Here is a 12,275-nt window from a genome sequence, read left to right as displayed (position 1 = left end):
TATCTTACAATCAAAAAGGAGCCTCTGGCCTGGATTGAGAAGAAGAGTGATGGGGTCGGAGCTCTGCTAAAGAACAGTCCCAAGGGCTTTTGAAGTGGAAGTGGGAAGGGCTGAGGAGACCAGGAGGCTAGCGGTGACCCGCCTGAAAGGCCACGGTCCTAGGGCCGCAGAGGCCTGCGGTGGTCAGTGAGGGCAACCTGGGTCCAGTGCAGCCTCAGCCCCCGCCAGGCCCCCGTGTAGCGGGTGTAACACAAGAGGCGGGGCTCCCAGGGGCTCCCAGGGCCGCCCCCCGCTTCGGCGGCTCCCGCGTGAGCTCTGGCGCCCCCGGGCCCGAGCGCGCGGCTGGCCGCCGTCTCCAGCCCCGGGCCCGGTACGCGCGGCGGCCCGCCGGGCCGAGCCTTGGGCGCTTCTGTTTTCTACACGAAGCTCGCTCCGAGGCTCGGCGCGGGCCGCGGCATGCCGTGGAAGTGCGGGGAAGGTGCAACGCCGGGCCCGACCCCCGCGGCCCGCAGGAGCCGCCTGGCAGGGGGAGGCCGGGGAGGCAGAGCCCGGCCCGGCCCGGCGCGGCGGCCAGGGGGTGCCCGGGACGGAGAGACCTGAGGCGACCCCCCCGCAGCCCCCCAACCCGGGGTCCCCCGGGGCTCTCCTGAGGAAGGACACGCAGGAGCCCCTTCCCGCCACGCTCACACGCGCCTCCCGCACCGGGGCCAGCGGGGCCCCCAACCCCGAGCTCTCTCACCGGCGGCGGCTTCTCCTCGGCCATCTTGGCCCCTCCCCGCAGCGGCCGGAAAAGCGTCGTTTCCAAGGCGACGAGCGAACCGGAAGCTCTTCCTGGCCCTCGGAAGGGAAAAGGGCGGAGACGCAGACCATAGAGGAGGACCTTGGGCCAGAGGGGACGTGCTTGGCGCACGGAAGCTCGATCGCCACCTGGCGGCTCGGGGAAGAGAACCAGTAGTATCATCTGATGGACAGCGGCCAGGTGGAGGCTGAGGAGCTGGTGACTGCGTGGGACGCAACACGCGCGCACACACACACGCATAGACACACTACACACACACCACACACACGTACACTACACACACTCACTGACACACACAGACACACCACATGCATACACACTCTGGCACATACCACACACATACATATACTACACACTCACTGAGACACACTATACACACACCACACACACATAGCCCCCACACACATGCCATACACATACATACACACCCCACACACATGCACACACACACACACACACACACACACTGCACACAGTTCTTGCCATTCCAAAATGACATGACTATGTTTGAGACAAATGACAGTGTGTCCAGTTACGGCCGATCAGACCAACAGGGCTCAGAATGCTCATCCCCAGGTCGGGCACAGAGTCCACGTGAGCCCATGGGCAGGGCACTCTAAACCTGGGTTTGTCACCTTTCCTTTGAGCTGCTTCCATTCTGCCCACCTCACTGATGAGGGCACGCCGCACCGGGCAGTCCTGCGCTAGGGCCTCCCATGCTATATGATCAATTCTCAAGTTCTTCAATGAGGCCTTCGGGGCGTCTCAGTGTCAACTTCTTCTGACCCCCTTGTGAGCACTTGCTCTGGGCGAGTTCTCCATCAAAACAGCCTTTCTGGCAAGCGTACGTCTGACATTCCAACAACGTGTCCAGCCCACCATATTTGCGCTCTCTGTAGTAATGTTGAAAGTATAGTCCGAGAACAGACCTCAGTGTCTGGGATCTTCTGCCAGGGGATCTTCAGAATCTTTCCAAGTAAAGTCCAAGTGAAGCTTAGAGAGATGCAGGACTCTTGGTTCAGTAAGAAGGCAGAAAAAATTCAGTTTTATGCAGACAGTAACAAACCAAAATACCTTTTTGATGCCCTGAAGGCTATTTATGGGCCAAAGACATATGGTGCAGCTCAACTGCTCAGTGCTGATGGATCCATATTGATCAACGATACGGACACGATCCTAAAGAGATGGACCAATCACTTCATTAGAGAACATCATCGATCAGTGCAGAAGCCACTGACTGTTTACCTCAAGTTGAAGTCAATTGTCCCTAGTTGAAATTCCAACTGAAGAAGAATGCCATTAGGCTCCTTTCATGTGGCAAAGAACTTGGTGCTGATTCTGTTCCAGCTGGGATCTACAAGGTGGGGGTCCATTGCTCATTCAAAAGCTGACCAAAATTTTCCAGGTTATTTGACATGAAAAGGTTATTCCCCCAAGAATTCAAGGATACCTCCATCCTCCATCTCTATAAAAGCAAAAGGAATTGATTGTCCTGTGACGATCATAGGGATGTTTCTCTTTTAGTCATTGCTCCTAAGATTCTTGGCAGAGTCCTTTCTCAGTAAGATGACCCTTCACCTGGAAGATGGTCACATCCCTGAAAAATGTGCTTCAGCCTCACTTAGCATTGAGTCTGTCTGCTGAAGCCAGGAGCTGCTGTATAGATTGTAGATAATATATTTCCTCATGGATTTTCAATTCCTTACAAACTTCTCTCCTCAATCTCATTTCCATGCCTCTCAACTGAAAGCATTACCCCTTCTAAGGCTAATCTCTACCTAAGCTCTTGACCTTATCTCCTCTCCATGATTACTTAAAGTTGTTCCATTGAGTCAAGATGCTTTTTAGATATTATCTAATTTAATGTCATTCTACCTATATGAAAACTGAAGATGCAGAGAGGGCCATGAAGTTAATATATACAATAGTGCATTAAAATGGGATATTTTTATACACAAATTCTTTACTGAACCACTATAAATGGATTTTCTTTTTCTTCTATTTATCCATTTGTTAAAAAAAAATTCCTGGGATAGGACATGGAAGTAAATAAAGAAGGCATCAAGACTCTAGGTTTAACTTTATAACAGATCAGGAAGGGAAGAGTTCTTTCTGCCTATACATATCATGAAGTTGTTGCCATATTGACATCAATGCTAGGTTGCAATCTCAAGGGAAGGGAATAAGTCTTCTGTATCTTGGTACAACACTCAGCAGTGTCATAGGCACTCAATATTGGATGAATGACTACTTCTGCCTCAGCTTTCTTCTTTGCTGCTATTTCTGACTCCTCCACTTCTTCCCCTTCAGCTCCCCTTATAGTCTGGCTTTCTGCTTCTCTCCTGTCATCCCCAACCACCTTAGATGGAGACTGCCTTTTGAACACTCAATCCAGTATGCCTCAGTGCTCACCCTTGACTTCCCAATAACATTTGGCATCACTGATAATACCTTCCTTCTTCATATGCTATCTCTCTGTCTTCCAGGACAACATGCAAGGGATTCCAAAAGTCCTAAGAGGCTGGTGCAGTGGGTAGTGTGCTGGGCTGGAAGCCAAGACCGAAACTCAAAACTGACCTCAGATACTTAGCAGTTTTGTGACTCTAGACAAATCCCATAATCTCTACTTCATTCTCCAATGGTAAAATGGGGATAACTAGCCTCTACTTCATAGGATTGTTGGAAGGATCAGTTCTTTGTAACATGCTTAACCCAGTGTCTGGCACATGATAAAATTATAAAAACTACTGCCTTGTCTCCTTTTTTTAATTTATCAAAGCAACTAAAAGTTAAAACGGTACTAAAGCTTTTTGTCTTGGTTCCCTCTACTTTTCCCAAGTACCTCTCAAACTATTTAAAAGCTCTTTTTCTGCCTTCCACCTACTAAATACTGGCAATAGGTCTCGTATTTTCTGTTCTCTGTATTCTCCCCAGTGATCTCATTCATTCCTGTAGCATTAATTTTGACCTCTATGTTCCTAAGTCAATACTACATCTCCAACCACCCTCAATCCTGAACGGCTGAATTCCTCTCTCATTTTTAACTTTCTTCTGGACAACTCCTCTGGGATGTCCCATCCAGTCTTAAGTCAAGATCATCCATTATCCCCTCCTCCAAACATCTCCTCCTCTTTGACTTAACAGTTCTCATGCTGTTTATCATTTGCCTTTGATATACTTCTCAAATACCTCAGTTTGCTCAGCAAGCTCCAAAGACCGTTTTCCCCTCCATCATTCCTCTGCATTTTACATTTTTTTATTAAAAATAAACTCTTTGGGCAGCTAGGTGGCGCAGCGGATAAAGCACTGGCCCTGGAGTCAGGAGTACCTGGGTTCAAATCTCAGACACTTAATAATTACTTAGCTGTGTGGCCTTAGGCAAGCCACTTAACCCCATTGCCTTTCAAAAACCTAAAAACAAAAACAAAAACAAAAAAAAATAAACTCTTGCTTTTTTGAGTCCTACTTCCTTCACCATTCAGCAATACGTAGAATTCTTCCTGCCAAGGAAATAGGGCCAAATTTGAACTCATGTCTAATTAACTCAAGGTCCAGTATTTCAGATTTTTTCCTTCCTCATGTCTTTCCTTCCTTGCCACATCTGCAGTTCTCTCCATCAAAACAATGAAACAAAACTTTAAAAGGGCAGAGGAAGAGATATGAATGACTATGGATTCTCTAATAGCAAAGGAATAAGTGATCTATCTCTGCCATAATTCTGCTTACTTTTTTAACAAATTATGCTAAAAAAGTACATTGGATAATTTAATATTATTTCTTATAAATATTTTTTAAGTATCAATCCTGTTTCTTTTTTTGCAGCATGAGGGTGAAATGAGAGTTGCACAGGAGAAAAGAACCTTTCTTACAGCAGGGCTGGGAGCTCTAAACTCAACTCTCTCCCTTGGGGCATAAGCAGGAGCCATTTCATAACTACATTTCCAAAAGCAGACTCTTATGAATGTGAGCCATATTTTATAGCTGATGTCAACTTGGGAAATAAAATTTGGCAATTCTTCAAGGGGACAAATTTCTGAAATCAACCCACACACTGGCAATACACAGTCAGATGTCAGTGTTCAATCTGTACTGATTATGTTGTAGTTTAAGTGAGAAGGGGAAGAAGAGAAAGGAGAGAAGGTGGCCCGGCACAGAGCTTCAGAGTATACCCAGATCAGGAAACACAATACATGAGTGATGAGAAAGCAAAGGAGAAACAACGAGCATGAAAAGGAGGAGGAAATCCTGGAGAATGAGGAAATCTAGAGAAAAGGGAAATCAGGAAGAGAGGGTAATTACCAATGCTAAATATTACAGAGAAGGTCAATAAGGATGACACAATGAGAAAAGACCCATCAGATTTGGTTATTTAGAAAACTGTTTAACTGAAGATGGCAACTTCAGCTGAAGAGGCATGGTTGGCACCAGATTGCAATGGCTAAATAGTCATTAAGTGAAAACAGCCTATTTTTTTTTTGAGGTTGACTAAGAAAGGATAGACATAGAATGATAGTTTGAGATGACAGGATCTATTGAAATTTAAATATTTTTAGTACAGGGTACATGGCATGTTTGGTGATAATAAAGAAATCAGTAAATAGGGAGAGATTGAAGGCTGAGGAGAAGAATGTTTAAGCAAGCAATTTACTGGAAAAGATAAGAAATTAAAAAGGGTTTCAACTTTAGGATTATCAGGGCCTGGAGAAATGATGAGAATGAGGAGACAATATGAAGGAGTTTTGAAATGAAGAGAAAAGGGAGATCACAGAGAATAGATAAGCCTCCAGTTGAAGCAAAATCCTCATTTTGGGAGACCTGGCAGAAAAATTTCAAATGCTTAAAAGTATTACCTAAAAAAGGATAGATTACAATCAGCCAGTATAGTTCTCTGTGACATTTTAACTAATGCATTTCCTTCCCCGCCCCCCCCCCCCCCCCCCCCCCCCCCCCGTAAAAGTAAGTTCAATATTCGTAATTAAGAATTCTTTTCCCAGGGTGGCTAGGTGGCGCATTGGATAGAGCACCAGCCCTGGAGTCAGGAGTACCTGAGTTCAAAGCCAGCCTCAGACACTTAATAATTACCTAGCTGTGTGGCCTTGGGCAAGCCACTTAACTCCATTTGCCTTGCAAAAACATTAAAAAAAATTCCTTTCCCTATAGAACCAAAGAAAATCCCTTAGGAATGGGCTATCCTATTTTGACTTTCTACCTTCAAAGATTTTAAGCAGTTTTCTTTTGTTTTAAGTGTTCAGGTTTATTTTCTGTTCTTCAATGCTTCAGACATTCATATTTCCTACTATTAGTTCCATACCAGAGTCGGATGACCACTTGTTGGGTACGTTGTAGTATGGTTGTTCTGTTTAAGGGATGGGCTGGACTAGGTGGTCATGCAGGTCTCTTCCAGTTCAGATATTATGATTCTAGGAACTTACTGCTACCCTAGCACTACTCACAACCCACCACACTCACAGTCCCCCCACCCTTCTAGCTCCCATCAGCAGGATCTCTCAGGTCCTAGGAGTCCTGGCAACTCTTAAGAGAAACACTGCAGTAAGAGTATAGGATTAGAGAATGGCCAAACACATTGTGAATTGTAGCCAAAATGCTATGTTAATAATCCCAAGATGAGAGGAAAACTAAAACACTCTGAACTAAGGATTTAGGGGAAAACACAGGAAAAGTTTCACAGAATGACAAAGGACAGAGATTCCACTCTTAGAATGATTCTTGATTTCCTTGTGCAGTGGGAAGAAGGGGCAGCTTATTAGAGACTGAAGTATGAATTAAAAAATTAATATAGTTGAAAAGTACTGGAGAGGTATTAAGACACATGAACCATAGCATTCTCAAGTACAGTTCAAAACAAATTAAAAATTAAAAAAATACAAAAACATTAAATTTGAAAATTAAGTCAATAGGTGGCCTACAGGGATTTTTATGTTTAGATTAGTGACCCGAGTTGGACATCACTGCTATGAAGAATGATGAAAAAGCAGAAATACGTAGAGATATGAATTGAAACAAGGTGAAGTAAGCAAAAAAGAGAAAACAATACACAATGACAATACAGAATGATAGACACTGACGCAAAATTAAGTAAGGTTGGAACCAAAGAAAAAAATTTGAGTTAACTTCCCTTGCTTCTTTGAAGAGATGGGTATGGAACACTGCATAAATGCAATAAGTATACTGAAAAGAAACACTGGTCCCTTGAGTCAATTAGATTGGAGTTCAAATTTGGCCTCACTTACTAGCTTGGCAAAAAAAAAAAGCTCTTTAATCTCTAAAATAATAGCACTTACCTCCCAAGGTGGTTGTGGCAATCAAATGATAATAGCCGGCCAATAGGAGGAGCTTAATGAGTGCTTCTCCATTCCACTATTGCAACTCTTATCTGTGTTTTCCCTGGATAGTTCATGGATGTTCTAGCCAACATGGTGTGACCTTTCTCTTCTTTCACAATTTCTAGACTTCTCATGAATTGTTTGGGCTGTCCATCTTTTATTTACTACAGGATTAGCTCATCTTTTCTAGTCATGCCTATCATCATTTCAGTAATGTCATTCAGGTTGTGACATTGGTATGTTATTGTCCAACTCTTAAGTGGGCAATGAGTTTGGACCAGAATAGGGCCTAGAATTCAGCAGGCAAAAGGCTGGACTTCTTTGGGGAAACGGCACTATCTTCAGAGATTTCAAGTTGCCCAGCACTGTAACAGCTCATCTTTTAATATGGAAAAACTCTGATGATGTGAATGACCTGCAAATCATGGTGATTCAGGGCTTCAGAATATAAATCACAAAAAATGTAAAGTTACAGTGACAGTTTGAGCATGTGCAGCATTGTTAAAAAGATATTAGTGAGGTTACTGTAAATGTCTTTTGTGAAGTACTTAAGAAATTTCCTACCTCAAGATGACATTCCATCTTCTAAAGGAGGAATTGTTTCTGATACTAATTTGCTTGTTCACTTTTTTTCAATATTATCCTTAGATTCTCAGCTCTTAAAGCATGATACCCAACTTATTGTAATGCCAAATGGTCAATTTGATAATTAAAAAGTTTTCTAGAACCAAATTTCAGATTTTTCATTGAGCAAAGTTTGACTGGTCCAGCACTACTGTACTATCTGCAGGCTAGCTTTTCATCCAATTTTGTAGAATTCTTGAGAATTAGAATGACACAATAGAAGAAAGTTGTTCAGGAGAATAGAATAAAGATGAAATAGTTCCTTAGTGTCTGTGGAAAAAAACTAATTGTCCATGTCTTTGAAGCAATTCCTTTGGTAATCATCAGCTCCATCATCTTTGCACATATAAATCCAAAAATTCATCCCTGAAGAATTGATAAAGAAAATCAGTTTTCAATCTGATCCCAATAGCTTCCAGATTAAAGCAGTTTCCTTAAGCAGGTGGCACAAAGGTATAGATTTCTCTTATCTACAAGCTCCCAAACACCATCAAAACATTTTTCTCAGTCCTCAGGACAAATTTTAAATCTCAAGGGCCTTCTGTAGAACAATTTACCAACCTCTGTAGGTACTATTGCAATGCTGTATGATGCTCCAGGGATGTTCAAAACTGCTCACTAAGAAGTTGAATGTGGAATTCTTTTCTTCAGTGAATACATTCTTCAGTGTTTTCCACTTGCAAGAATAATGGTACTTCTTTTCTCCATGTTTCAAGCTGACAAAACCTTTGTTTGGTGCTAGTCTGTACACAAATATTTTAGTGGATTATCCCAAGTCATTTAAAGGTCTGAAGACACTTGTGTGAAACAATCCTTGGGATTTTCATTGGCTGATTTTAATTTGGGTTTTTTTGGGTACATCTTTCTCATTCTTGAGTAGTAGCTTCCAACTTGTAGCCCACAGAAATGTTATAAATGGTCCAGAAATTCGTGAAATGATTAAGTACAATAAATTAGCAAACTTCTTTGTCAATAACCTAACAAACAAACCTAACAAACAAAATGGCTCAAACTGAATAAAACAATTTTATTTAAAAGGGTTTCTGAATTCACAAGAGGCAATGTAACATGGCAGATGGAGAATAGGGCTCAAAGGTTGACCAGACTTTAACTCTGACATGAGTTCTGTGATGCTGAATAAATCACTTTAAATTCTCAGTGCTCTAGGTAATTAAGTTTCTGCCTCACATTGTTAATAAATGGGAGTTTACCAATTCTGGGAATCTCCTATATTGATGAAAGCCCTATCCTCATGAATTCATAATAGCTTATCATAAATATTTCTCAAACTCTGATACTAATAGTGCAATCACATCCTGTCTATGGGTTCATAAGATTCTGATAGTAAAAAGGAGTCATACTCAAAAAAGGTTCAGAATCACCATCTTCAAATTCAAATGAACAAGGGAGTAATCTAAAGTTAAGAGTCAATAGACCTGACTTCTTTCTACCTAATGGCCCTAGCTAACATTAGGCAAATTGGTGCCTGATTTCATAGGTTCTCCTTCCCCACTGGAATGACTGGTATTTGTTGGGATCCTAATGAAATGACCAGAAATATTAGGAAGAATATCCTTCTGAAGGAATTCTAAAGACAATCTTTTATAATCATTCACATCAATGGATAAAGTCAAATTCCAAAATGAAAGGTAAAAATTTTAAACATACGTTCCCAGTAAACCAGACTGATTATCATATCTGAAACCCCCAAGAATTACAACTCACAAGTTTTCTCTTACTAGAAAGTCATTTTGGGGGTACAGCAATAGATAGCATGTGTTGCCAAGGACAACAGCGAGGGTGCTCCATCATCTGAAATTTGGGCAACAGGTTACAACTGTTTGGTCTTAGTTAACACCCCAAATCATTTACTGAAGCATGGCAGGGTTTGAACCTGTGTTGGCAGAGGAAGTATTCACACTAAAGAAATCAGAAATCTATGTTTCACAAGTCGGGCAGCTAGATGGTGTAGTGCATAGAGCACCGGCCCTGGAGTCAGGAGGATGGGAGTTCAAATCTGGCCTCAAACAATAATTACCTAGCTGTGTGACCTTGGGCAAGTCACTTAATTCCACTGCCTTAAGTACATAAAAATTTTAATGAAAAGTTTCACAAGTCCTGGATTTAATTACAAAAATCAAACAGGAGAAAAACTCAATGAAACTTATCCTAGCAAGCATCTCAGAGAGTAAGCCACTGTGTTGCACACAGGTAGAAATCACTCCAAGAGCCTAAAATGAAAAAGCAAGAGCTATAGGAAGCTTTCTTTTCAGTGGCATTTTGTTTATTGTTGTTCCCCAAACTAGAAGTCTATTTTTAGCCTTTGTAGGCACTCTCAACTGACTCTAGAGTACAAGGCCTTAAGTTTTAAATGAAGATCAAAATTGATTTTACATACACCACTGAAAACCTGTGTCCTCTAGGGCCAAAAACTTTTTCCTCTTCCCCTCCTAATTTTCTGTGTTCCCAATGGCTAAGAGTCCCATTAAAACTAAAAAACCTGTCAACTAGTTCACTTCTTGTCTTGACTCTAACTCTAAGTTGTTGCTGGCTGATTCATCCACAATAACCAAATAGACAAATGTTAACTCATCAAAGTGCTGAATTATAGTCCTAATAAAGTATCATATGCATAATTTTCCTGCCAAGAATTTCATCTCACAGCACACGTACTGACTTTGTAATAGTTTTGTGACAGGTTCAAACCCATCTATCTTAATAGCAAGACAAGTGATTTCTATTTCATCAGTTTCAAAAACCTAACCAAAGGCTGTTTTGTTCTGCACGTAGCTATCCCATCATTTAATACAACCATCTAAAGAATTCAATATCGCAGGTCACTGAAAAATCAGTGGAGAAATGTCCACCTAAAATCCAATCCCCCAGTGGTTAAGAAGAAATGACAATTTATCTCAGCAGACAACTTGGCAGATGAGGCTGAAAAGTTATCAGGGAACAATTATGTCCAGAAAATTAAATGTAGACTAAACCTTTGGCCCCACCAGGAAATGTCAAGTCTAGAAGCAAGCCTCAGGGGTGGCTAGGTGGCGTAGTGGATAAAGCACCAGCCTTGGAGTCAGGAGTACCTGGGTTCAAATCTGGTCTCAGACACTTAATTACCTAGCTGTGTGGCCTTGGGCAAGCCACTTAAACCCATCTGCCTTGCAAAAACCTTAAAAAAAAAAAAAGCAAGCCTCAGTGCTAGGTCCATCTCCTGAGGATGATTAATTGGAGAACATAAGACACAGGGTAAGGTACAGAAGGGCTGTGGATAGGCCCTGTTGGAGGTGGTACCCAGGGGAAGATCACTGATGTTGCACAACTGAAATGCCCCTCTTCACTTTTCTCTTAGAATTCTTGGCTTCTTTTCAAGGTTTAGTTCTAATTCCACCTAGTATGGAGGAATGTTCTCTAAAGTTTCTATTACATCATCTTCCTTCTCAATCACTTCATAATTATCTGTCTAAATCCCTCACCTCCAGGATAATCAAGTTTCTTGTACATGATAAAGAGCTTCATTGCTCAATGTATTAGACACAGAAGTGTGTATCTCCAACATTGCTGCTTAGTAAAAATGGAGATCTGAAACCCAAAACAACAAAAGCACGTGACTCAACTCTCATTTGTTCTGCTCAATTCACACAAGGGAATCATTGAGTTTCTTTATTTCTGAGGTTGCTGTAGTGCCTTCTTTCTCTAGCGAAGTGCTGCCCTTTCCCTGCTAAGTGGGGAACTGATGCAAGAGCTGAAGGACAGTGGTATGACCCTAGGTAAGTCACCTAACCTCCAGATGCTTCATGTCAGCTGAGAGGCTGTTGGATCAGGGAGGCCCCAAGATCATACAGAGATCTAGCAAAGATCAGAATGTTAAGAAAAATTCTGGGGATTCCGATTTCTTCATTCTTTTTCTCAGTCTCATTGCTCCGTATCATGGTATCTCAGTTTGGGTCTTCCCAGAACACTATCCATTAGTTTCTTCCTATGATTGAGGGCTTTAGGAAACCAGAAGAAACATGGGGAAATCAGATTAGATGCTCATTTTATCCACGGGGCAACTGAGGCAGAGAGGTTCAATAATTTGGTCAAGAAAGCATAAGTGTGTGTGTGGGGGGGGGGGGGCGGGGCACAGGGCTAAATGTCACACCGGACTCCTAAAAAGATCGTTCAGTGAATACCTGAACTGGAATCACCAAACACTAGCCTGGAGAAGGGTGTTACATCAAGTCCACTAATGGCATTGGACTTCTCCACTCCATATTATACATAGCACATAGCCAACATTTTCCACATTGGTGAAGCTTCCTCTTCCAAAGTTGATTTCCAAAAAGTCAAAATGGGAAAAACAACAAAACAAAAACTACCACCACGCAAATAGAATGGGGAGTTCAGCTTTTTTGCTCCCGTTGATAAGTTAGTTCAAAGGCCCACTAACAACTTTCTAGAAGATCAAAGCCAACAGACAATATTCCCATTGCTTCAAATGTATTGGCAGGTCACATGTACCCCAA

The 12,275-nt window shown here is 42.1% G+C and overlaps 1 protein-coding gene across 5 annotated transcripts in view; it reads right to left on the bottom strand.

The window, feature by feature from the left end:
• The window catches only part of BBS4 (Bardet-Biedl syndrome 4), a 62,919-nt gene extending 62,111 nt beyond the window's left edge, over nt 1–808 (bottom strand). For all 5 annotated transcript variants that reach the window (XM_074232662.1, XM_074232663.1, XM_074232664.1 and 2 more), the window contains exon 1: nt 740–808. In XM_074232662.1, coding sequence (XP_074088763.1) covers nt 740–763 — 24 coding nt within the window. In that variant the 5' untranslated portion in view covers nt 764–808. The remainder of the gene's footprint in view (nt 1–739) is intronic.
• Nucleotides 809–12,275: the final 11,467 nt, after the last annotated feature.

This window comes from Macrotis lagotis, chromosome 4 (assembly GCF_037893015.1).
Source record: "Macrotis lagotis isolate mMagLag1 chromosome 4, bilby.v1.9.chrom.fasta, whole genome shotgun sequence".
Taxonomy (NCBI): Eukaryota; Metazoa; Chordata; class Mammalia; order Peramelemorphia; family Peramelidae; genus Macrotis; species Macrotis lagotis.
Note: the sequence above shows the minus strand (reverse complement) of the source record. Positions and strands in the feature narration are given on the sequence as shown.